This window comes from Lolium rigidum, chromosome 2, assembly GCF_022539505.1.
Source record: "Lolium rigidum isolate FL_2022 chromosome 2, APGP_CSIRO_Lrig_0.1, whole genome shotgun sequence".
Lineage (NCBI taxonomy): Eukaryota > Viridiplantae > Streptophyta > Magnoliopsida > Poales > Poaceae > Lolium > Lolium rigidum.
Window position 1 is genome coordinate 206,825,020 of NC_061509.1, and position 25,873 is coordinate 206,850,892.

Here is a 25,873-nt window from a genome sequence, read left to right on the forward strand (position 1 = left end):
ATGAGCAAATGTAAAACGCCTAGGTGAAGGCGGAGACCCAATCCGTAGATTATGCTGCCACCCATGTAGGGAAAAAGTATCCCTCGCCGTATCCTTCAACCATGTACATACCCTCGTAATCAGGTCGCGGTTCTCCACCTTCTGCAGCGTAAATAGGCCCCCGTTGTAGGATCAGCAGCGTGAATCACCGGGATCAAGTCACACAACATAGATCTAAGACAACATTACATGGGTTTGAATCGATCTTGATGGGACGGTGCTTAATCATGTAATTGAACATAGCTGGTTAGTCGTCTCCCATTTGATCAACATTGCAGGTTTTTCTTCTGGCAAGGAAGCGGTCGGAAGGTGCAGTACACAACAAGAACATAGCTGGTTAGTACTGTCCCGTTTGGTCAACATTGCAGGATTTACTCATCCAAGCAAGCGCCCGGAAGGTGCAGTACATAACAAAAACAAGCAAATAAAGGTAAACATTTTTAAAAACGAAATGTGATGTTAGTAAAAGCACACATTTTCCTAAAAGGGGAATTACCCAGCTTTTGCATCAAAGTGATGCATATAACTTGTATTTTATTTATTCAACAAAGACCGGTAAAAGCCTTACAACGAACATGTGGAATGCTAGACTTCCTTTGGCAGCATTAGGCCGGATCCTTTGAACTTGTGCTTGGTAATCTCATCGACCTTTTGGCCCATCTCCAGCGTGAGGTAGTTGGACCAGTCTCCGACCACACCGCGTCGGAAGAAGATCTCGTTGGGCATGGGAATCTCGGTCATCTCGGTCGTCCCCGTTTGGTTCACCTCCTGCTTGACCATGTTCTTCATGGCACAGGCCTCCACGATGTCCTTGTCCACCCCAGTCCCTTTCTCCTCCGGCGTGAAGGGGCGTCCGATGAACTCGGCGAGGCGTCGCAGCTGTCCGAGCGTGTCAGCAGTGAGCTCCTTGTAGGTGAGGAAGAGCACCTGATCGGGCCGCTCGACGTGCCACCGCCAGTAGCTCAGCACATGGTCCCAAAATGTCCCAAACAGCGAGACCCCGTCGCAAAACATGCCGAGCGCCTCGTCGATGTCCATTGGGGTCAGCATGTTCATGAAGTGCCACAACGACACGAAACAGTCCTTCGGGTCACGGCTCAAGTACACCACCTGCATGCATAATAGAATTATTTTTCAGTACAAAATTGGTGTTGTGGCACAAGCGCACCGTCATAGCCATTCGTAGCTAATTTCCAATTATCATCTAACCCTTGGGGTCAAAAACACCATAAGGTGGAAATTCACTAACGATGGCAACTACTCCTATTCCTCGACCTACAAGATGGAATTTGAATGGAATTTGAATCCACAATCAAAAACCCCTCAATGTCACGATTCGTTGGTTCTGCAATAGAATTTGGATGGTAGATCGTTTGATACGAATAGGTTAGCCAAATTGTGAAAAATTACCATTTGTGCAATGAAGTCCAAGAGTCGGCCGGCCTCTCATCTCCTCTACAAGTGCCGTTTCACCATCCAAATTTGGAATGCAATCCTGCCTTAGTTTGGCCAACATGACATAGACACGTCTCTTTGGGCAGACGAAGCTACCATTCAAGATTGGTGGATGACTATGACACTGATGCATGGCAACGGTAGGATGGCAATGGCGTAGGTGCCTATGCTTGTATGTTGGGAGGTTTGGAAAGAGAAGAGAGCGCAAGGGTCTTATGCAACCACGTGTCCCCAACACCAACAATTATTGGGAAGATCAAAGATGAAGCTAGGATGTGAAACTTAGCCGGGAAAATGTTTAGGCAATGTAATCTCGGGAGTGTAGGTATGCGTGTTTAAAGTCCTAGGATTTATCCTACGCATATGTTCCAACCCTCTTCTCAATCAATGGCCATCATGCTTCATTAGGAACCCATACTAAAAGATCCTTTTGTGTGTAGAAATTGCACCATCTTTTGTTGTTTTCAGCCTTTACCGCTTGCAAGGGTAGTAGAAAGCATTTGAATTCTTGATGTTTCAAAAAGAAGAAGAAAAACCACCGTAGCTAGAAATGCACCTTGCAGCCCGAGGCGGCGACGGATGGTGGCAGCGACTGGGCGGGGATGTGCGTTCCGAAGAGCCGCGGCGCGGGGAGGACGCCGAGGTCCGGGATCCGCTCCTTGGTGTACACCTGTGTCTCGAGGGAAGGCACGAGGTGGTGAGAGTTGTGGGAGGTGAGCTGCTGGAGTATAGACGATCTGTCCACGGTGCGGTGCGCCACCGCGTAGAGAAGCGCCTTGATCCAGGTAGTCCCGGACTTGGGGATGGTGGCGACGAGCACGTCGGTGTCGCGCGCCTCGAAGTGCCTGTGCGCGACGAGGGCGCCGACCATCACCGGCAGGGCCGTGTACCAGCCGTCCGGGTGGCGGTGGAAGTCCATGACGATTCCGCTGGCGGCGGCCTCGTAGGTGGACGACACCACCTGCGCGAGCTGCTCGTAGGTTTCCTTGTGGGATTCTGCGTCCTTGGCTTCTGACGTCAAGACACCGGCGGCCAGATGGGTGGAGGGAGGGGCCATGACGAAACTTGCAATGTAGCTTCTATGGTGCTGTAACCTGTATTGTGTAACCGATAGAGAGCTTAGTGCACATTTATACACTAAATGTCTTGCTTAGTCAACTTTGCTAGCTTTGTCCAGTTCATTTCTTGCGGGTTTGACGAAAGGATCGCTTCGTGAACTCAGCAAATCGGGCAGGAAACTTATCTATAACGAGCAGTTAGCTGTTCACGCAGCTGCTTTTGTGGACGAATTTGTAAATCCAATCAAGCTCATACATACACGCCTCTATCATTGGCTCATTTCGCTGTGCTCCCAGCGTAGTTGACATTGCATATTTACGCAAGAGATACGATCCGATCGTGTGCTTTCCTGTAGATGTGCAAATTAATTTAGCCACCAAAATCTTCATGCGTCATCCAGGAGACAAGGAGCGCAGATTAATTAAGGCCACGCTCATAGTTTCTTGGGCTAGAGGGATAGACACGCACGAATCGCATGGGAGTAGAATATAGCTTCTAATTCAGAGCTGGAGCAAGAACAACCACACGAGATAGCTTAATGCTGATTACTGAACAATATCCTAAAACCGGCAGGAGATTTGACTCAACGAATGGATGTGAACAGAACTGGGGTGTTCAACTTAAGTCTGACAGCAGGTCGGTGCACCGGTACAGCTTCTTCATACAACATCTAGACAACATGTACAAAGAATATCAAAGGTAACTTGCTTGTTCTTGATGTATAAACAATGCATGGAAGTCAATCACAGTTCATCATAAACAGGAGGAACACTAGGAGGAGCATTCGCTGGGGCGGGTCCATGGTGCACCTTAGCCACGATGTCTTCGGCTGATATTGAGCCTGATCTGATGGCATCGGCCAGCTTCCTTTGCAGTGTCAGCAGACCAATACGTCTTGAGACGACATAAAGGACCGCCAAGGAGAAAATGAGGAACCCAATAGTCAGGATGATCCTGAAACAGATATAATTAGCAATTGGCACAGCTCAGACAGTACTGTTATTACACAAGAAGAAAGTTATCTTGCAAGTAAAAAAAAACAGATGCATAGCACAACAGCTGTAGGTATATCACTTAAACCAGTGGCGGATGCAGGGAAAAATTGGAGGGTATGCACACCTAAAAAAAATCAAGAATATAGTGCAGACACTAAAACCATATCATACAAAATCGGACTCCAAAAAAGTTTGATGCCACCTACCTATCAAGAACATCTTGTCGTTGCATCGTGGAGAGCAAACCACGGGTACGCATCAGCAAAGAGCGGTGTCCTTGATATTCGCCTTCAGCTTGCCGAAGCACACTTGTTGATTCATCTGAATAAATGTTTAAATTAGCTCACAAAACTTGGCCTTGATAGTTCGGAAAATGCATTGCCGTAGCAGAGAAGAATAGTTCCTATGCGCAACTAGAAGCACATGACTGCCGTAGTTTCTTAATAATAACCAAAAGTTTCTATCGTAGAATAACAGCAAATTTGTGAGGAAAGCTCAACTTCAAATGCATGTTGCCAACTACAGCTATCTCAAATATCTATGAACATACTTTATTTGTCCAGCACATGAATAACTAGAAAGAAACAAATAATTACTGTTCAAGAGATGTGAGCAAAGCTTGGAATTTAGTCTTTCCAGAAAGGGAACATACATGTGAGAGCTTCTTGAACACAAGCTTAATCACAGAGAAACTTACCAAAGGTTGACAAGGTATTAGCACTTCTTTCCACTTCCTGTCGACATAAAAAAATATCAACTCACGACAAAAAATTATTAGCATACATCATATCAATTAACCAAGCAGGAGTGCTAACCTGAACCATCATTTGCCGAGATCGGCGTAGGCTCTCAGTAATACTTTCTGCAGCGGATGTCATCCCGGCTTTTGTCCTGTATCATTTATTAGGTTAGTATTCATTACACAAACATAAACTATAGAATTTCATAATGGATCTAAGAAGGTAGCCCTTTGATTGGCGTAATATCACTTTATGTTCATCGAAGAAAAAAAAATGTTGAGGTGATGACCTAACCAAATAACACTATTTTTTATTAACACAACAATTTCTAACTGAATTAACACATTACATAGTTTACATAAGGAGTAAGTTATTTTTATCCCCTCCCCTGTCCATATCGGCGGTTAACATCACCATGCCTATCACCTTAGAAATATCATGAGTTCAAGGCTCCTTTGCCTCCATCACTGCACACATTGCCCTCCAGACTGCACTATCCTAGCAAGTGCAAAAATGCCTGCAGGGACTCGAATTAGCTTAAAGAATGCATGGTAATTGGTGCTGCTGCTAATGCGATATGGTCAAAACAAGCCAGCTGACTGTCCTGTCGTGTGCACCTGCTGTTTCCAAGGCTCCAATGATGCCTTGCGCTAGCTCATTGTGGAATCCAACAACGCCATCTGTTTGGTTGTGCCTATCATGCCACCAAGCTTGGTGATCCCTCCAGCGGCTGAGCAAGAAAAAGTCCTCATTCAAGCACGAGCCGTGACAAAATTTATGCACTTCTCTTTTCTTTCCAGGCATGTTCTTATTTTCATTGCTCAATTTCTTGACCCTGCAACTGGATTCAGTTACTTGAGGTTCTTCATCATTTTCTGTGGGTAGGGATGGCAATGGGTACCCATGACCCGTTTACCTGTCGGGTAAAAACCCAATAGAAATACGGGTATGGGACAAAATATTACCCATGGGTTTGTAAACGGGAAAATATCATACCCATCGGGCAGAGCGGGTACGGGTATGGGATTGTACAACTCATACCCACGTACCCATTTACCCATATAAATTTGACAAGTGGGCAGCCGTAATGTTTTGAACTACTTAATTTTCCCCTAACCGCCTTCACATTGCTTGGTTGAACCTCGCGCTTTCTGATCTGACAATCGTCGATAGGTTAGTGAGGATTAGAACACTATTTAGTATTGCTTTACCTCATTTCATATTTTTTTGAATAATTTGATACGTTGTAAGCGCGGGTATTTTTTACCCATGGGTACCCATTTACCCTGCCGGGCTGTGGGTATTCGATGCTTCTACAATTAAAAAAAAGGCATCCTTGATCGGATATCTCCATACAAAAAAGATGATTTTGTGTACTGGCATGCTCCTAGACAGGATATGTGCTTGAAATCTTTACCTAAATCTCTGATCTCCTCAATACTGTTACAGTTGTGCCCTGCAGTTTGACTTAGCAGGCAGTTCATGGGGTTGACAGGCAAGTCAGTAGACAGGATGAGGGAGAACCGGAGAAGAGGACATATTTTATTTAAGAAAAATCTAAAATATCCTTTGTGGGACTGAAGGAGTAGTAAACATACTGGTGTGTTTTAACGAAAGAGGCAAAAAATCCGTGTCGTCAAGGCGCACGGAGTATGTTCTTGTTGGTACAGCTGCTGCATGTTGCAGAAACCAGCCAGCTTCAGCGTGCTCCACGGTTAGGCGCGACGCCAGTGCCTCCTCTGTCCACCGCTTCAGCCAGACCATCTGGTACACGTGCGCCAACGCCAGCAAAGCCATGGGCCACCATCGCCACCTCACCCCACTCCGAGAAGACCTTTGCCTCCCTCAGGGTCAGGAGTAAAGGAATGCAGATAGGTCGTTGGGGGAGAAATAGAGATGCGGATTGACCGAATCAACCCGAGTTGCGTTTATGCTGGAATCCGGGACGACTGCACAGACCCTCTCGCTCATCCGAGCTAAGGAGGAGGCACAAGCGGCGTTGGCCCACGCTGCTTACTGCAGACCGGGCCTTGGCCCAGGCGGCTGCGGACTCGCTCGTTGAGCCCCCGATGGTAGCAGGGGCTACCACGGCTCCGTTGTCAGAAGGGGTAGGGACCCCTCCTGCTCCGCCTTCACCTATGACCACTAGGAGGAGAGCGGCCAATCGCTCGGTGGCATCCCGTCGTGGACGGAGGTCGTCACAGGTTCCTTGATGCGTGCGGGCATTTGGAACCTGCGGGGCTTTGGCGCACCTGGACGGAAATCCCAGATCCGTGAGTTCCTTACTCGCGAGCACCTTGATTTTGAGGGGCTCCAGAAGACGATCAAAGCCCAGTTCACCACCGCGGACCTTCTGGGTATTGATCCGCGAGGCCGTTTCGCTTGGTGCGATGCGCTCGGGAGGGATGCTCCTGGGTGTTAATGAAGACTCCTTTGAGGTCCTGGGGTGGGCTAAGGGGACCTTCTTCATCCGTGTCGACGTGCGTCAGCTCGACAATAATGCAAAGTGGGCCTTCTTTGTCGTCTACGGCCCAGCTGACCAGCTGACCACCGACGCACTCAGGAGTTCTTGGGGGAACTCACCCTTGCGGTTGAAGCCTGCGACCTTCCCCTGGTTGTTGGTGGGGACTTCAACCTCATCCGAGGGGCGGAGGACAAGAACAACTGCCACATTGACTGGCCTAGGGTGCATCGCTTCAACGATTGCATCGCCAATCTTGCCTTGCGAGAAGTCCGTAGGGGCGGCGCTCGCTACACCTGGACTAACAAACAGCTGAACCCCGTCAGATGTGTCCTTGACAGAGTATTCATCTCCCCGGACTGGGAAATACTCTTCCCACTCTGCTCCCTCGTGGCGGAAACCATCATCGGTTCTGACCATGCCCCGCTAATCTTGAGCTCCGGGGAGGAACTCAAGAAGCGTAGCCCTCGTTTCTTCTTCGAACAGGCTTGGCTTGAGAGACCGGACTTTGTGGAGCTGGTCTCTGACAAGTGGCGCACCTTGGAAGGGACCTTGGGCGCCCCCCTCGACCCTATTGACACCTGGCAGCAGAGCTCCGCGGGGATTCGTCAGTTCCTGAGAGGCTGGGGAGCCAACCTCGGGAAAGAGGGCCGCGATCTTAAGGACTCCCTCCTTGCCTAGATCCAAATGCTTCTCCGAAGCAATAAGTTTGTGGCACAAGCATAGTCTTCTGCTAACCTAGCCTTTCCCATCTTTCTATTAAAACGAATGTAGCTAACGTGAACTAAAAGCAAGATGCTATGGCTGACACCTCGGGCCTTGATGACGAAGGCTAGGCCCTTCGCTATCACCTCGAGGGCGAGCTTACCCACCTAGCCCGTACCCAGGAGGAATACTGGAGGCAGCGGAGCCGCCTGAATTGGCTGCTCAAGGGGGACGCCAACACGGCCTTCTTCCACGCGATGGCTAATGGCCGGAGGAGGAAATGCATGATCTCGAGACTCGTCTCCGACGAAGGAGTCATCTCGGACCCGCATGCCCTCCAAGACCATATCTACACCTTCTACCGCAACTTGATGGGTGCGGACGGGGAGACCCGCGTTTTCTCTCTCGCCACTACCCTTTGGGATCAGCTGGGGCGGGTCTCAGAGGAGGAGAACGAGGGGCTTATGTTGTCCTTCACCGGGGAGGAGCTGGACAAGGTGCTTGCTAGTATGCGAGTGGAGACGGCACCTGGGCCTGATGGGTGGCCGGTGATCTTCTTCAAGAAGTTCTGGTCTCTAACTAAACCCCACATCCTTGCCATCCTGAATGGCTTCGCCTTGGGGCGCGTTGACATTGCGAGACTCAACTTTGGAGTCCTTTCACTGATTCCGAAAGTCCAGGGTGCTGACGATATACGACAGTTCCGACCTATTGCTCTCATTAATGTGATCTTTAAGTTCGTCGCCAAAGCCTACGCGATCCGTGTATCACCTATTGCTCACCGTGTCATCAGTCGCGCGCAATCCGCCTTCATTAAGGGCCAGCACATCCTTGAGGGGATCGTATCCCTTCAGGAGATCATCCATGAGACCAAGTCTAGGAAACTCAGGGGAGTTTTCCTTAAACTTGACTTCGAGAAGGCATTTGATCGTGTCAACTGGCAGTTCCTTCGTGAAGTCCTTCACAGGAAAGGCTTCGACCTGGGGTGGGTCCATCGCGCCATGAGTCTGGTCTCGGGGGGCCAGACGGCGATCACGGTCAATGGGGAAGTCGGGAACTATTTCCGCAATGGTCGCGGCGTCCGCCAGGGGGATCCGCTCTCCCCTCTCCTCTTTGACTTTGCGGTTGAGGCCCTGGCTGCCATCCTCCAGGCAGCCTCGAGGGCTGGGCACATTGCAGGGCTGGTTCCGCACCTTGTGGAAGGGGGTATCACCCACCTGCAATATGCCGATGATACGATCATCATGCTCCAACCGTAAGCGCTTGGACTTGCGAACCTCAAGTTCCTCCTTCTCTGTTTCGAGAACATGTCCGGCCTTCGCATTAACTTCCACAAGAGTGAGGTCATGGTTTTGGGGTCCACTGACCATGAGCAGGTTGCGATTGCAAACATGCTTAACTGCAAGAGGGGCACGTTCCCCTTCACCTACTTGGGGCTCCCCATTAGCGATCGCGCCGTGACGGCTACGGACTGGGGTCCTCTTACTACTCGGGTGGGTCGGAGAGCGGACCCGTGGATGGGAAAATTCATGTCTTCCGCGAAGCACGTTTGACCCTCATCAACGCCTGCCTCTCCAACCTGCCTCTACACGCAATGGGGGTGTACCTCTTGGGAGAGGGCGTCCACGCTGTGTTTAGGAAACACCGGGCCAGATTCTTCTGGGAAGCCAATGGCCCGAGGCGCAAGTACCACTGGGTTAGATGGGAAGCGCTTTGCAAGCCCAAGTCCTTGGGGGATTGGGTATCATCGACACCAGGCTCATGAACATCTGTCTCATGACCAAATGGATTTGGAAGCTCTATGCTGGGGAGCAAGGGCTTTGGGCTGAGATCCTCAGGAATAAGTATCTCAGATCGAAGGATCTCCTGGTGGACTCCCATCAATCGGGCTCCCAATTTTGGAACGCGATCCAAAAAATCAAATCGGTGTTTCGCCTTGGAGCGAGACACCAGGTGCGTAGTGGATCCTCCACTCTTTTCTGGAGTGACTGGTGGCAAGGGTCGAGACCATTATGCTCCCGGTTCCCCGCACTCTTCTCCATCGCCGCGGACCCGCAGATCACGGTGTCCAGATGCTTTAGTGCGATGGGTGGGACCCCAGCCTTTCGCCAAGGCCTGGGATCCCCTGCCCGCAATGAACTTGCGCTCCTTCTGACGGAGATTGCTGGGACGCAACTATCCGATGGCCCGGACATCATCTCCCGGGCCCTGGAACCCTCGGGCAAGTTCTCTGTCAAATCCTTATACAGGAAGCTCTGCCAGGGGACGCCGCGTAAGCATTTCAGCGACATCTGGAAGATCGAGGTGCCCATGAAAATCCGCATCTTCATTTGGCAACTCCTTCGGAAACGCCTACCCTCGAATGATAACATCCGCCGGAGAAGGGGCCCATTGTCGGGGCGATGTGCCCTTTGCTCGGACTTGGAAGACACCGCCCACATCTTCTTCCTCTGCCCTCTGGCAAGATTCATGTGGAGTGCAGTTCGGGAACTGCTTGATTGTGCCTGGAACCCTACCTGTTTTGCGGAGCTCTATAGGCTTCTGGATGATCTCGTAGGCCAAACGAAAAGGGTTCTCTGGATTTGCTTTGTACGGCCCTTTCTTGGGGGCTTTGGAACATTAGAAACAAGTTTACCATTGAGGGGATTTTTCCTTCGCAGCCCGCCGACGCTTTATACAAAATGTTGATGTACTTACGAGTGTGGAAGCCAGTGGCTAGGCGGCAGGACCGCGAGGCGTTGGAGTTGGCGATCGGGAGACTTCGCTCGCTCCACGCCAACATCCGGGACCGCCCGACGTGAGGATCTTCGTCGGCGGACCGTGTCGAGCTAGTTTTTCCTTTTCCATCTTATGTTCTTCCCTTGTGTTGGACTAGTTCGTTGTGCATGTCGAGAGGTCTCGTTGGGGCGACTCCTTTCGTAGGTGTTGTTGATGCTTTGCTCGGATAGGAGCATGTATGGATCGTTCATGTTGTCTGTCTTGTTGTGTCATGTGTACTCTGCCGGTGTGGCTTCATTAATTTAAAGCCAGGCTCATCCTGAGCCTTCCGTCAAAAAAAAAATCAACCCACTACATTTATTAGACAAAGGGTATAGAAAGTTTAGTTTGTTACAAAAAAAAATAGAACTAGAAAGTTTCGGCCAGAAGGGCGGGCCTGGTGCAGCGGTAGAGCCTCACCGCCTGTGACCGAGAGGTCCCAGGTTCGAGTCACGGTCTCCTCACATTGCACTTTGTGAGGGCCACTAACACCTTCCCCAGACCCCGCACAGTGCGGGAGCTCTCAGCACTGGGTACGTCCTTTTTAAAGTTTCGGCCAGTATGAAGAGTCTGTATGTCCTTATGTCCATGGGATGTGACTCTGAAGTCCATTTGTGTAGTTTCATATTATGCACTTGCCGCGTTGTCTCTGTGCCATGCAGACAGATGAATCTTTGAACTGAACTGGAATCCATGGTGGACTCTGATGACCAAACTGGCAAAGCCTTATGTTGTCCCTGCCGGCGACACTCCTGGTGAGAAGCAGCAAACAGGCATGGAAGGACAGGCCGACAAGGCCAAGGGTTTCTGGGTTCTGGCAGGACAGCAGCAACGGTCACGTCGCCAATGACATCGTGCCGAGGAGCAGCTACCCATGGCGGTATCTGGACTTCTCTATTGCAAGACGACCTGAGTTTGTGGCCTCGCTCACGGAGCTCGTCCTGCTCCTGGTGAGGGACCCGAGCCGCAACGCCTTCTGGCTCAGCTAGCTGCAGGTTAGGTGGAGGAGTGCCCAGGCGCGGAATTGGACGGATGGCTGCGGGTGTGCAAGCTCACGTATGTGGGGAAGGAAAGGAGGAGGAGCGAAGCACTGGCTTGGTGGTCACCAATTTCCCCAAATTCATCCATGGATCGATTCCCCCATCTGATCCCCTACCCTTCCTCTCTCGAGTTCCTTCTTTAATTCTGAACTGTCCCATGCAACCAAACGTACCAGTTTTCTTAAAATCTTTATGGAGCTGTAGGTGCTGATCACGGGACACCTGGTGAGGAAGCAGGCCCTCCTCGTGGCACAGACCCGACCGGGCACGCAGCGCATGCTGTAATTTCCATCGAAAATAAGGGTAAAGGGAAAACAGATGAAAATTTTGGGGAGAAACTTTTCTCTCTTTATTATTAGGTATAGAATTGCTGCCACTTATTGACTACTATGCTGCCCTGACAAATATTCCGTGATGTAAGCTGCTAAAAAAAGAGTGTACCCAGTGCCGAAAGCTCCCACACTTGAGGGGTCTGGGGAACGGAATTTCTAGGCTCCCTTTCCCTTGCTTTTTAATGCAAAGAGGCTAATTCGAACCCAGGACCTCTAGGACACAAGTGGAGATACTCTACCACTACACCAGGCCCACCCTTCTGAAAGGAAGTACCCATTGCTGAAAGCTCCCAGACATTGTGGGGTCAGGGGAGGGGAATTTCTAGGCAGCCTTTCCCTTGCTTAATATCCCGTGATGTAAGCTGCTGTGTGGCAAAAACAACCACCACATCAACAAAAATGGACAGCTAAAGCACCATCGTGTAAATAAGACAAAATAGTTTGATGAGTTAAGTAGATATTTTCAATAGTCCCAGTTGGGGGGATAAACTTATTCCTTCAGAACTAAATTCACAACAGATGCCCTTGTGGACCATTTTTCTACGTTTGCAAGGACTTGCCATGAAATTGAATAGATCATCAAACACATTCTGCAGCTAACGACTCAGATAATCCTAATATTTAACAACAGGAAAAGGACTTCATGTGAACAACTTACTGGAGATTGCGTCTCCGGATGGTGGACTCTTCTCCTCCTCCCAGAAGCAGCTTCCTCTGAAGAAAGCACAATTAAAACGTGAGAGTGCCTTAGATTACAGGCATGTATTGCTAAGGCAATAAGCAATCAAAATAATGGAGAATACTCTGAAGAGAAATCACACACCTCTTCTTCCGCAGCTTTCTTAATGTTCTCTTTCGCTTGTAAGTTAGCACTCCTGAGGCTCGTCCGCAGCCTGCAAACAGGAAATTAGTTGGTACATAAACTAAGGATAAAGCACAAATAATAAGAAAAGAAACTACGAATAGCTTACTTTTGATATTGTTCCTTCCATGACGCTAAGGTTGCCTGGCCAGACTGCACTTCTTCAAAACTGGGTAGCTGCTCTGCTAGAAGATCAAGCCTGCACTGTTGTGCATTGAGTAATTGCAGTGCATCCTGCGCAGAACCATTCAACCTAGGAAGAGAATTTGCTTCCTCTGTCCCTTTTCCCATCTTCCCACATGACTCAATTGCAGCAATGCACACCTCAAGTTGCGTAACTACATGGCTCCAATCCTTTTTCAGATTTTCAACAGCTTGTGTGACCTCATCCATCCTAATATCTGCATGGGTCAATTCAGTGGATTTACCATGCTGCTACGAATGAAGCAATAACTGGACATACAAGACTTACTGAAAACACACAAAAAAAAGGCCAAGGCCTAGTTTGGCAACAAAGTATTTCTAAAACTGAAATATTACAATACCATAGTATTTTATGCATCCCCTGGCAATACTTCAGTTTCAGAAAAAGAGGTCTAAAGTTGTTTTTCCAATACTTCAAAAATAGCACGTTTTGAGGCATAATGAAGTATTAATATTTAATAATGCAGTCTTTAGTCACAGCCAAACACATCAAAGTATTTGAAACTGTGGTATTTTAAAAAACTGTAGTACTGTTGAAATACTTCAAAAATACTTTGCTACCAAACCGTGTCTGTTTGATTTTTGCCTTGGATGGCTCTGCCAATGCAAGGGAGAGCCCAAATATTGGTGTGGCTTTAAGCCGCCCACATCTAGCCGAAGCATTGGCATAAAATTGTATTGCAGAGCTGAAGCGAGCATGGGCACACCAAATAGTGGGCTCCAATCCAAACAGTGTCCAAACACATGGTCAACGCCAATTGTTTGGCATGGCAGCCTGGAAAGAACACGTATGCTGATCAGTGATCACCAATCTGCCCACTAAGGAAAGAACAAGATTTTCTGCGCCGAGCAGCAGAAACCTAATCTGGACTACAAAATTTTAAAACAAGAGCTGCAGCTCCAGTTGCAGTACCAAATGACTGAAGCAGTGTAGCTCCAGATGGATGGTGTTCCAATTTCAGTTACATAAGTCCAGTCAAATCAACTCGGACAAAGGTTCATTACCCAATCCAAAATAAAATGCAGACCAAACTCCCCAGGTCAATCCAAATGCCCAACTAGGAGAAGGAGGAACGGGGTATAAAGCTCACATCTGATGAAGGAAATGATCATAATTGACGGCCATAAGTGAACATTCGCACATTTCATTACACAAATATTATGCCCAAACAAAAACAAGATACAAAATAATCCACTGCCATTAAAACCAAAATATGTCATATTCCACCCAACGAGATGGATGACAAATTATATAAGTGAAAAACTACGATAATAAAAGTATGCAGATCGAAGTAGAGAAAATACAGCTCAAAAGACGAATGATTACCTAGTTTCTAAAATGATGGACTTGGTTACAAACAGCTTGTAGCACGTTCTAAAATCATTCCTATCAAGTATCCACATCGGCAACAGTAAATATTATATTGAACTTTTGGTGGATTGAACAATCATTCAAGCAGTATTACGAGAAAATGACAACATAATGTGAATATCATATGTTCAAAGTTCAAACAGAGTTAATTACATGGTTAAGGATTAGATAAGTTGATCAAGAAAATAAGAAAGTATACACCCCATATTTGTTCTACCCATGATGAATAAGTCATTACAAGCCAACCGAAAGACAGGGAAACGGATGTAGATCATATATCTTGGTTCCAACATCTCGGTAAAAAAAGGATGGAGTTTGGCGTCGAATTTGGTTGCATGCACAGAACAAAATTTAATAATTACAGATATATTACCAGGAGTCCACGACTACAATAGAACAACAAAAAAAACCTACAGGCAAAACCATGCAACAACACGAATTGTAAGTTGTGTCTCCTTTAACACACACACACAAGGACAAAATATGCTAGTATCATCTATAGAAAGTTGGTTTTGTCTACCATATATAGATATATTTGATGATTTTCTTCATAAGCAAAGCTGATGCTCTATTTGGACGCTGGGACTGAATCTTTGCTTTGAAATTAGGGTCCCAATCTAATTTCAGGTGGAGATCGAAATGACCAACAATTCCCTTTCTTTGGTTGAGCAAATTGCTGAGGGGAAATGATTATGAAACCACAACCCCATTCCAAATCACATCTGGTTGTCATATACTCACGTTTACTTGGGTAGGCTCGAGCTTGCCCTGCAAAGAGGTGGATATGGAGCTTTTTCGTGCCTCTATGGCTACAACTCTGGCTGATGGCCGAAACACTTCTTTTTGGCACCACAGTTGAACGGGACAAGGAGCGCTCTCTAAGCAACCATTGGAGCTGTTGTGGGGGATGGTGCAGAGGGAGTTAGAACATGGCAACTGGATCCAGGCTACTGCTAGGCTGACCACGCCTCTACAGAAGGAGTTAGCCTTCCTCTAAGCAGTCAAGACTTTCCCTAGAAGCCCAGAGCCCCAGACAACGTCCACTGGATATGGACCAACAACGTGGACTACTCGTCCAGCTTGGTGTAACCCAGTTCATCATGGCATTAGGGGACCAACAACGTGGCCTCAGTAATGAGTGACCGTATTCCGCAGCTCAACAAGCCAAATAAACGTCTAATAATCATAAGTGCATGAATCATCTTAGCGTACTGAATTAGCTGCAGGACCTAACCATATGCCAGTCTCCGAGGGTCTACTACAGGACTAAAAATATTTTTAACATGGAAGGTTAAGGATTTAGAACAGGGGTGGTACACAAGGAGACTATACATGATATATGTCACTACAACATGGCATTAGGGGAATGCCACTCATTATGTTGCAATTAGTAATACGTCATTGAGATGACTGTTTTGGCGGAACATATTTGAGATTACGGTGTGGACACAACTAGTCAGTCCTGCGGCAGCTAGCTACTTGCTTACCTGAGATTCACCCAGATGCAACCGCCTCCGCAGCACTGGCCGCGCCAGGTTCTAGATGTCATTGTGATATTTTTTGTCAATGCAATATATGAAGTATGACAGTAACGTTTTTTCCAATACAGTAACAAACTAACATTACGTAAGAGACAATAATTCCGTAATAATTATCAGTAATACAATACAATAGCAAATCTGCATTGAGGCAGTAGCTGTTAGTTGAAGAATCGATCAGATCAGATCTCTCGAAATTCAGGAAATTAGATCTCCCCCCTAATCTGCACATATGCTAGTCAGTGTCTGATGCTACTCTCTTAATATGCTGCTAATCTCCGTTCAGACCTCGCCCCTAAAATCATGAATTTCTACAATCGTGTGAAGAAGAGAAGAAGTTGCACGTGATACCTGGCCGCCGCGGCGCAGACCGTGCGCGAATCCCCGCCTGATCTGCTACTCCGCTGCCCGCGGGCCGGTCGCCGGTATTCTCGCTCGGCGCAGACTCTCAGGTCAGGTCGACTCGAGTGGTCCGGTGGGGGAGATGCCTAGCTCAACCCAGCCGTGGAGGGTGGCGCGCGTGGCCGGGATGTGCCAAGGGGAGAGGGGAGCGCGCGTGTGTCTTCGTCGGCGGTGCGGTGGCCGGTGGGGACGGCGAGATCCGGATCGGCTCAAGTACGGAGTACGTGGTTGGGCCATATTTTTCGAGATTTGGGCTAGGCATCAACTGAGTTGGCTCGCAGAAGGCTGGCTGGTTAGCCCATGGGCCAACTCAACCCGTTCGGTGCATGCAAGCAAATATGTACTTACCTCTCCTCAAAAAACAAAAGCAAATAGTATGTACTACTAACCCTTTGCACCCTCAAACAAACAATGTACTACTACTACCCTTTGCAGAACTCAAGAGAATATTCTCAAAATCGGGTAAAAACAGGAGAATATTCTCAAACTCGAGAGAAAATAAAAGAGTAGTAGCCCTGGAGACACAAAAAGGGAGACCACCCTTACGAATCTTTCAAGTTTCCGAGCATGCAGGGGGCAAGTCCGGAGGGAGGGAGAAGCATTGCAGCCGTAGAAGCAAAAGCAATCCCCTTGCCTATTCTAGTTCACTGCACCACTATCTTTAGCAGTGGCATGCAGATTATATATAATACGTGCCACGACACCAATCACCCGTCCTAGCTCTTCGATCGCTCGACGAATGCGCGCCACTGCCCGAATAAACGCCGCCGCCGGATCATGGCCATGGTCATGGAGAACCAGCAGCAGCCGGTGGTGGTGGCGCCCCAGATGCAGCTCATCCCGCGCCCGCCCCCGCCCCCGCCCCTGCCTCCTCCGCCGCCCGCGCCGGCGTACAAGCACCACTGCAGGGTGTGCAAGAAGGGGTTCATGTGCGGGCGGGCGCTCGGCGGCCACATGAGGGCGCACGGGATCGCGGACGACGGGATTAGCGCCGAGGACGACGACGGCACGTTGGAGTTGGACGACGAGGACGATGACGATGGTGTCTCGGCGCCGTGCGGCGAACCCTCCGAAGATCACCAGGCGGGGAGCCCGTCCACGACGGCCAAACGAATGTACGGCCTCCGCGCCAACCCTGGGCGGCTACGGAGCTGCCGGGTGTGCGAGAACTGCGGGAAGGAGTTCACGTCCTGGAAGTCGCTGCTCGACCACGGCAGGTGCGGCTTTGACGACGACGACCAAGACCTGGACGACGCCGGCGGCTCGTTGCGCTCCTCGTCGCCGCGCGACCCGGCCGAGGACGGCGCGGAGGAGGACGACGAGGACCTCGCGCTGGCGTCCGGGTGGTCCAAGGGGAAACGCTCGCGCCGCGCCAAGGTGGCGGCCGGAACCCTGTCGGAACTGCAGCAGTCGGCCCCGTCCAGCGAGGAGGAAGACCTCGCCAATTGCCTCGTCATGCTCTCGTCGTCCCGCGTCGCGCAGCCCGCCGCGGCCGTGGCGGACGCCGACCAGGAGTCGTGCGCGTCGGCCAGCAAGGACGACGAGAGGAACAGGCTCCTGCTGCCGCAGCCGATCTCCATCGTGGCCCCGCTGGCGGCGCAGATGAGGTTCCCCGCGCCGCAGGTGGTGGTTGCGCAGCACGTTCCGGCCGTGCCGCGCGGCCTGTTCGAATGCAAGGCGTGCAAGAAGGTGTTCACCTCGCACCAGGCTCTCGGCGGCCACCGCGCCAGCCACAAGAAAGTCAAGGGGTGCTTCGCCGCCAAGCTAGAGAGCAGCAGCCGCACTGAACCTCCTCCTCCATATCCACCCGACAACAGCAAACTGTCCTTGACCGCCATCTTAGGAGAAACATCCACTACAGAACCAAAGAATCCTTACCTCGATGACAGTCACATCAATCACATCGGCAAGAGTGTGAACGTGGGCACCAGCGAGGTTGCCGCGGCCACACCAGCGCCGGAAATGCCGGTCGCTGACGCCGCGACGGGACCATCCGCCTTCTCGCCGTTCAAGAAGAAGGGGAAGGTGCATGAATGCTCCATCTGCCACCGCGTCTTCACGTCGGGGCAAGCGCTCGGCGGCCACAAGAGATGCCACTGGCTCACCTCCAGCTCGGCGGATCCGGCCAAGCTCCAGCCCGTTGTTCCAGATCACCTCATGGCCGCCATGTGCCACCACCTCACCCTCGGCCGCCCGGTGTTCGACGCCGCCACCGATCAGCGAATCCTTGACCTCAACGTGCCAACAAATCCGTCGGCCGAGGCGATCGCCACAAGACAGGCCGCCGAGCTCAACGAGATCCCGCTCTGCCTCAACGCGCCGGCGTCGATGTACGTGCATTCCTGGACAGGGCACAGCAACGCCAGCCACGTGAACAAAACTAGGACGAGCAGCCGCAACGATGCGGCCGCTGGTGGCGGCGGTGGCGCGGCCACGGAGGACGAGGCCGACAGCACCAGTGCGAAGAAGGCCAAGATTAGCGACCTCAAGGACATGAAGGTGGCAGGGGAGTCACTGCCGTGGCTTCAGGTTGGCATCGGAATTTCATCGTCCGAGAACAACGACAAGAGTACTCAAGAGTGAGCCAGCCAGCCAAAAGAGTACTCACAGGTCACATCAATTAATTAATCTACTAATCAAGTAATTAGATTTTGATCACGTTTGTTGGGTATATAGTGTAAGTACCTAAGTATATATATTAATTGTCATATATATGATCGGTCTATGTGATGTATATGCATGTAACAGCATTCCAATAGATGTTGTAAAATAAGTTGTGTGCCCAAAAAAACAGTTTTTAAGGGCATTTGGGGCCTAAAATGGTGCTCCAAAAGGTGACAAGTCTATTTTGGTGATGTAAAAAATCGGGGGAATGCCCCATATTTGGCCTCTAGGGCTGTAAATTTAGGGCACACCACGGCTGCTGAAAAGAAAAGGTAGCAACACGCAGCCCAAACGCTTAGCTGAAATATCCTCCCCTCCCGCTACTAGTTGCGGCACCTCCCCCCCTACCGAATTGAATTCACATCGTCAATCCTCTCTCCCGAAGTGCAGGTGGTATTGTGCAACGAGGAGAAGGAACATCGTCTCGCCATGCCGTAGCGCATCGTCCATGAGTCCAATGAGGCAGGCATGCCTAGGTTTGTCGGGGCGTATCTGGAGATCATGAAAACATGTTCTTTGCTTCGACGGCCGCACATGCGAAGAAGACAGACAGGATGGCACCTCGACGATGATCGTCAAGGTGGAGTCTATCCTGTCGTTGATTGGGTCACCCTCGTGAATGAGTAATTTGTTCGTTTGTACCAGTAGCGTACCTATGCACATGTCGGGGAGGGGGCACGACCACAACTTGTAAATATTATATTTACTAAATGTAAAAAATGATGTAAGGTAAAAAATAGAGCATCCCCCCCCCAAACACACGCATAGCCTGCTACTGGTTTGTAGTGTGTGTTGATAGGAGTTTTACGTGGTTGAAGTTTGAATGTTCAAAGTTTAAATGTCTGCCTTATTTTACATCATGTGAAAACTTTCTGGTGTCCTATTATATACCATCTGATAAGGCAGAATATTTTGGTACCCCTCGAAAAGTCATTTCCGTGTGTGATGCGAAAGGTCGATGACGCCCAAAAAAACATAATGTTTGGCCGCGACACAGGCAGGCTCCTTGGCAGGGTCATCGCAAATGGACAACTTCCTCCAGCGGTTTGTAATTTATCACGCGCAGGCATATGAGACCAAACCGCTAGTGTATCTACCTTTTATTGCACATGTTTTATTTGGAAAAAAATTGCATCAAGGTTATTAACTAACATTTATTTATTTTGAGCATTGCTTTTCCTTAGCGTAATCTTAGATGGTTTTTTGATGTTTTGGTTGTGTATACTATGAAAAAAGGTTCAAAAATTCCGTCGCCGGGACTTGAACGTGGTTGAAGTTTGAATGTTCAAAGTTTAAATGTCTGCCTTATTTTACATCATGTGAAAACTTTCTGGTGTCCTATTATATACCATCTGATAAGGCAGAATATTTTGGTACCCCTCGAAAAGTCATTTCCATGTGTGATGCGAAAGGTCGATGACGCCCAAAAAACATAATGTTTGGCACGCGACACAGGCAGGCTCCTTGGCAGGGTCATCGCAAATGGACAACTTCCTCCAGCGGTTTGTAATTTATCACGCGCAGGCATATGAGACCAAACCGCTAGTGTATCTACCTTTTATTGCACATGTTTTATTTGGAAAAAAATTGCATCAAGGTTATTAACTAACATTTATTTATTTTGAGCATTGCTTTTCCTTAGCGTAATCTTAGATGGTTTTTTGATGTTTTGGTTGTGTATACTATGAAAAAAGGTTCAAAAATTCCGTCGCCGGGACTTGAACCCGGGTCTCTCGGGTGAGAGCCGAGTATCCTAACCACCTAGACTACGACGGATGTGTGAGTAATTTCCACCAGTTAACCATAAATATAGCTAAGTTAATGTCAAACATGTTTTGACACGAGAACCATCCTCACTCAAATCGCTAATAACAGAAAAGCCATGACTCCGCTCCACCCTACCCTGAACCCTGATTGAACACTTGCCTCGTGAAGGCGCGCAGATTCAAAGGCGGATCATGCACTTTCATCTGTTGAAGATAGGGATTGTTTCTTCCTCTAGTACGCTTCAGCCTCCAAGTCTCTGCTACTGAATCCCAGAAGAGACTTTGAGTGTTGTCCATCCTCTGTTCCGAGTCTATGACCATGATCGGACGCCCCTGTATCTCGGTATGCCACTAATGGTACGGAATGACCAAAGCCCATCTGCTGCAGAAGTCACGTCAAGGAAATTAAGGGACCAAACGCCACTAGCAGTTCTGACATTCTCTTTAAAACAAGGAGCATTTCCTCTTAATAAATCATTTGCATGCTACACTCAAGCTATAAACAACACGCTATGCAGTACCAGCTATCCAGCGAGAGCCCTCTTTCACGTACAGGTCACAGATGAGAGAAAAATTGGCAGTCCGCTTTACAAAGTTCAAGTTAGTGATCAAGGAAACACTAGCTAGGTTTTTAATTTCTGCTAAAATAGGCTCAATAGCAGTTCTGCTCAAGTCATCTTCAGGTGGTTGATGAGAACCAGATTCCATAAGAGCATCTTCACCCGTATCCCCCAAATCGTCCCCCAAACGGCATCGGATCAAGTATTTGGGGGACGTGTTTTCTTCGTGCCGCGTTTAAGGAACGTTGCTCCCCAGCCGCGTCCCCCAAACGCGTCCCCTAAATAAATAAAAGTGCACGAAAATAAAAGTTTTCATTTAAATTTGATTTTATTTTACAAGTTTGAATGAAAACGGCTAGTTATCTAACCCTAGCCTACTGGCCACCCGGCGTGCGTTTTACGGCCCTGTCCCGTCATCACCTCCCTCCGTCGCAACTCCTGCACCGTGCACCACCTCTCCCTACGGAGGGTGACGAGAAGACGTCGGTGCTCCATCAGCGCGTCGTCACCTGCCCTCCCCTGCTGCGCCGCCTGGAGGGAGAGTTCGACGGCGCGGCGAATCTACTCGTCTTCGCGTGCATGGGGCGTCGTCCTGCAGCTTCTTTTGGGACTCGAACGACTCGATGAACGCTAGTTGCTGATCCGTCGCCTCGTCCGGGTGTGGCACGTCGTCGTCGAACCAGTCAAAGTCGTCGTCCTCCTCCTCCTCCTCCCCCGCCTCCGCCTCGTCGTCATCGCCGTCGTCCTCCTCCTCCTCCATTTGCGCCGCCAACGCATCCGCCTGCGCCCCCAGGCCACCTCTGCCACCGCCGCCTTCTCCCGCAGCTTCTGCTCTAGCACCTTCTGCCGCTTACGGTATTGGAGATCCCGCTCCATGTGCAGGCGCTCCCGCTTCATAGCTCCAAATTTCGATGCATTTTACTATGGATTTTCCACCACCTATCTATTGGTTTCATTGGGTTTTTATTGGATTTTGTGTTTCAACTAACGATAATATCGTGATCCAAGTGAAACTTTGCTTTCAACTATGTATTTCAGGAAACCATCATATGTGGAGGATCCAAAGATATTTATGGGCTAATTGCAACGAAATAAAGACATTTCCTTTTGAGTCAAACTTGATCCTCGCAACGCAGAGGCTTTAACGGGCATCGGTACGGACGGGGCTTGCTCGTACCGTCCGCCCGTACGGATCGGCGCCACCTTCGTATAATCAAACCCGACCTTTTTTGTGAAGGTAGAGAGACGAAAAACAAAACATGACAACCACCATTCGCACCAGAGAGAAGAGATCAGATCTGAAGAAGGAGAAGACTAATCTCGACTCCATTGAAGATCCATTTCATCAAGATCATCACCCCATCCATTACATCCTACTTGTACTGAGAGAGAGAGAGGGAGAGAGAGAGAGAGAGAGAGAGAGATTCATACATATAAGATTACGGATTGAAACATCTATTTTCATCCTGGTTTATATTTTTTGATTCGATCTTCAACTATTGTGGCTTGCTACGGTAATATTAAGATGAACTCCATTTACTATGCTATGATATTGTTATGCTATTCTCCTCTCATGTGTGAGTACATCCCATTGGCGTGGAAGATGTCGGGGATTGGTGAGATGTGATGTGTCCATTTGTGAACTTATGTTTCAGATTATTTCGTATATGAGTATGAATATTTATGTGTACCTAATGTTGTTATCTAATTTAAGGACCCGGATAGCATGATCTTAAGAAATCATAAACATGAACTTGTGTGCTAGTGAATCAGCGACCCCCGAGTGACACGACCGATATCAAAGAGGATCTAGCAATACTCGATGAATCACAAGGAACCACCGAGTATAAAGCTTTACTCCGGTTTAACCTCCTTAATAGATGCGCTGACCATGGCTTTGGTAACAGGCAGAAAGATTATTGGAGGAAGATGAAATCTACCAAGAGGAGTCTTTCTCTCTTATGGGTTGCTTTTCTTCTCAAAAATAAATATGACCAATCATATTTACTTATCACATTTATTCCACCTAGCACATTCACTATCAACTGAACCGAGTCACCCCGCGTCTACTTTTTCCATCTGCAGAAACTCATTTATTTCTTATTAGTTGTTTACTTGTATGCACTTTACTTTATTGCACTATCAATACTCAAAACTCATATCAATCGCATTCACCGCTTCTCATTTCAGTTCTTGCAGTCAACTAACCTAAGACTTGGGACACCTTGGGTGCGACACAAACACATCTGATAAACATCTTCCTATGCTCCTTGTTGGGATACTATATAACAATTAGAAATAATACTTCCGCGAAAATATACACGAATGACCATGTTGTTCTTGCAGGCCATCACCGCTCGCCCATCTTCTCCGCTTGGCGCCGCCGCGCCTCAGCCACCGTGGCGGTGTCCAGCACCGCTATGGTGTCCGCCAACGCCGCCTCCTCCCACGCTTCATTCTCCGCAGCTTCCGGGTCGACATCGAACTGCGTTGCTGGAGGTGGGGGAGGTGGTGGTGGAGACGGTGGTGGAGGGAACTGGCCGACGCCGGTGCAGTTCATCATTGCGCATGTAGTGTGTATGCGACGAGGGTTGCGCTTGCGGCAGAGAAAGGTGTGCCGGCGGCTGTGGTGGCTACCATTGAGCGGGGGAGGCCTTTTATAGAAGCTGGCGTCACCATAAGAGGCGGGAAGAGGCAAGAAGCGGCGGGAAGAAAGTGCGGGAACACGCGGTGGCGTGCGAACAACGGCGACGCGTGGAGGCTGCACATCGCTGACGAGACGTCTCGCATGCCCCTCCGTCGCCATTAAGGAAAAGTTGCGATGATTTCTTCGTGAGTCGCTAACGCGTCGGACCCGCTGATACATCTCAAACGTATCTATGATTTTTGATGATCCATGCTTGTTTTACACCAATTCATATATCTTATGCTCATACTTCGTTGCACTTTTATATATTTTCCGGCACTAACCTATTAACAAGATGCCACAGTGCTAGTTCCATGTTTCTTGCTGTTTTTGTATTGCAGAAAAGTTGAACAGGAAATATTCTCGGAATTGGATGAAACAAAAGCCGAAATCAATATTTTACCGTAGCGAAGACAGAGTCCAGAGGGGAGTCGAAAAGGAGCCACAGGGGGGCCAAACCACCCCTTGGCGCGGCCAGGCCTGGGCCCGCGCCAAGGCATGGTGTGGCACACCCAGGTGGCCACCGACATTGCCCATCCGCCTATTTATTCACAATCTCGGAAAAACCCTGGATACCCGAGCCTCCATCCATGAAAAGTTTCGTCGCGGCCGTCATTGCATAACCCATCTCGGGGGGTTTTGAAGCTCTTCCCGGCACCCTGCCGGAGTGGGAAATCATCGTTGGATGCATCTACATCGCCATGCCCGCCTCCGAAGTGATGCATGAGTAGTTCATCCCTGCACTATGGGTCCATAGCAGTAGCTAGATGGTTGTCTTCTCCAATTTGTGCTTCATGTATAGATCTTGTGAGCTGTCCTACATGATCAAGATCATTCTTATGTAATCCTACATGTTGTGTTTGCTGGGATCCGATGAATATTGTATACTATGTTGAGGTCGGTATATATTCATGACATATGTTATTTGTGATATTGCACGCTCTCCGTTGCTAGTAGATACTCTGGCCAAGTAGATGCTTGTGACTCCAAGAGGGGGTATTTATGATCGATAGTAGGTTCATGTCTCTAGTTTTTTTTGGAAGAGTAGCAATAAATTCTAAGATTGTAGATGTGTTGTTGCTACTAGGGAGAAACCAACAATATTTTATCCAAGGGTATTTCTATTGTTTACTTTACACACATTGCTTCATGCGATAATCTGTTGCTTGCAACTTAATACTGAAAGAGGTTTGGATGATAACCGGAAGGTGGATTATTAGTCATAGATGCAGTTGGATTACGGTCTATGTATTATATTGTAATGCCCATCTTGTCATGTATGGTTGATATTCTGTCAATTGCCCAGCTGTAATTTGTTCACCCAGCATGATATTTATCTTTATGGAGACATACCTTTAGTGAACTGTGGACCCCGGTCCTTTCCTTTACACTTATAAATTCAACCACTTCAATCCTATTATGTTTACTTACTGCAATTCTTGTTCTCTTTAATTACTGCAAACATCTCTTTCCACTCGATACGTCTAATCCTTTGTGTTCAGCAAACCGGTGAGATTGACAACCTCACTGTACGTTGGGGCAAAGTACTTTGGTTGTGTTGTGTGCAGGTTCCACGTTGTTGCTGACGCCGGTAGTGCACCCTACCACTAGTCAGCTAGCAACACCTTCAGAAGCCACGTCTTTCTCCTACTGGTCGATTAAACCTTGGTTTTGTACCGAGGAAAAACTTGTTGATGTGCTCATCACACCTTCCTCTTGAGTTTCCCATACGCTTCCACAATAACTGCCAACAAGATTGTATGGCGCCATCACCAGAGCACCATCAAGAATTTCTAGCGACGTTACCGAGGACTCGAAGAAAAGATACACCAAAGAGATTTCCAACTCCCACGACAATCTGCGCTCAGCAAGATTTTCTGGCGCCGTTGCCGGGAAGAAAGAGGAGTTCTGCAAGGGGAGTCTCTCATCTCCAATCTCTTTACTTTGTTATTGTTTTGCTTAATTTTTATTTTATTTTGTTTTGTTTGCTTTACTATATCAAAAACACACACAAAAAAGTTTCTATTATAGCTGTTATTCTTGTTGCTTAGTTTTAATTTTGCTAAAATGAGTATTCCTGAAGTTGAGGTTCATTCTTTTAAGCACAAGGGGGAGAAAGTTTGAAAGATGATTGGTATAGAATAAGTAATGCTCATCATAGATGTACTAAAAAATATTGTACCATGATCCTCCTTAGAAATTTTTATGTTGGTTTATCTAGCTGGAATAGATATGT

The 25,873-nt window shown here is 48.5% G+C and overlaps 3 protein-coding genes and 1 non-coding gene across 7 annotated transcripts; 1 reads left to right on the plus strand and 3 right to left on the minus strand.

Moving 5' to 3' along the window:
- Positions 1–624: 624 nt before the first annotated feature.
- Positions 625–2,551, minus strand: LOC124690501 (cytosolic sulfotransferase 5-like). The gene is made up of 2 exons (XM_047223880.1): positions 2,051–2,551; positions 625–1,149 (listed from the first exon to the last, which is right to left on the minus strand). Exons 1-2 carry the CDS (start codon positions 2,549–2,551, stop codon positions 625–627), a joined length of 1,026 nt encoding a protein of 341 aa, XP_047079836.1.
- A 599-nt stretch (positions 2,552–3,150) lies between these two features.
- LOC124692873 lies at positions 3,151–16,134 on the minus strand. Of its 4 annotated transcripts, none has more exons than XM_047226308.1 (8): positions 15,911–16,134; positions 12,555–12,846; positions 12,407–12,476; positions 12,242–12,297; positions 4,364–4,439; positions 4,246–4,282; positions 3,755–3,869; positions 3,151–3,507 (listed from the first exon to the last, which is right to left on the minus strand). In XM_047226308.1, exons 2-8 carry the CDS (start codon positions 12,836–12,838, stop codon positions 3,297–3,299), a joined length of 849 nt encoding a protein of 282 aa, XP_047082264.1. In that variant the 5' UTR covers positions 12,839–12,846; positions 15,911–16,134; the 3' UTR covers positions 3,151–3,296. The 4 variants fall into 4 exon arrangements, with proteins under 4 accessions (XP_047082264.1, XP_047082265.1, XP_047082266.1 ...); XM_047226309.1 differs by lacking the exon at positions 15,911–16,134 and adding an exon at positions 13,655–14,354; XM_047226310.1 differs by lacking the exon at positions 15,911–16,134 and adding an exon at positions 13,357–13,424.
- A 604-nt stretch (positions 16,135–16,738) lies between these two features.
- On the plus strand, positions 16,739–18,544 carry LOC124688019. Its single transcript, XM_047221734.1, has one exon. It carries the CDS (start codon positions 16,739–16,741, stop codon positions 18,542–18,544), a length of 1,806 nt encoding a protein of 601 aa, XP_047077690.1.
- A 1,784-nt stretch (positions 18,545–20,328) lies between these two features.
- Positions 20,329–20,401, minus strand: TRNAE-CUC. Its single transcript has one exon. It is a non-coding gene; the product is annotated as a tRNA-Glu (tRNA).
- Positions 20,402–25,873: the final 5,472 nt, after the last annotated feature.

Bases quoted from the DNA above. Each gene is read 5' to 3' on its own strand.
- LOC124692873 (XM_047226307.1), bottom strand. From the start codon at position 13,318: ATGCCAATGCTTCGGCTAGATGTGGGCGGCTTAAAGCCACACCAATAT. The intron at 12,847-13,215 runs GTTTGGTAGCAA...TGACCCATGCAG, and splicing joins GCAAAAATCAAACAGACACG to ATATTAGGATGGATGAGGTC. The intron at 4,440-12,241 runs GTAAGTTGTTCA...TAAATGATACAG, and splicing joins ATCCGGAGACGCAATCTCCA to GACAAAAGCCGGGATGACAT.
- LOC124690501 (XM_047223880.1), bottom strand. From the start codon at position 2,551: ATGGCCCCTCCCTCCACCCATCTGGCCGCCGGTGTCTTGACGTCAGAA. The intron at 1,150-2,050 runs GTGCATTTCTAG...TTATGCATGCAG, and splicing joins TCGCCGCCTCGGGCTGCAAG to GTGGTGTACTTGAGCCGTGA.
- LOC124688019 (XM_047221734.1), top strand. From the start codon at position 16,739: ATGGCCATGGTCATGGAGAACCAGCAGCAGCCGGTGGTGGTGGCGCCC.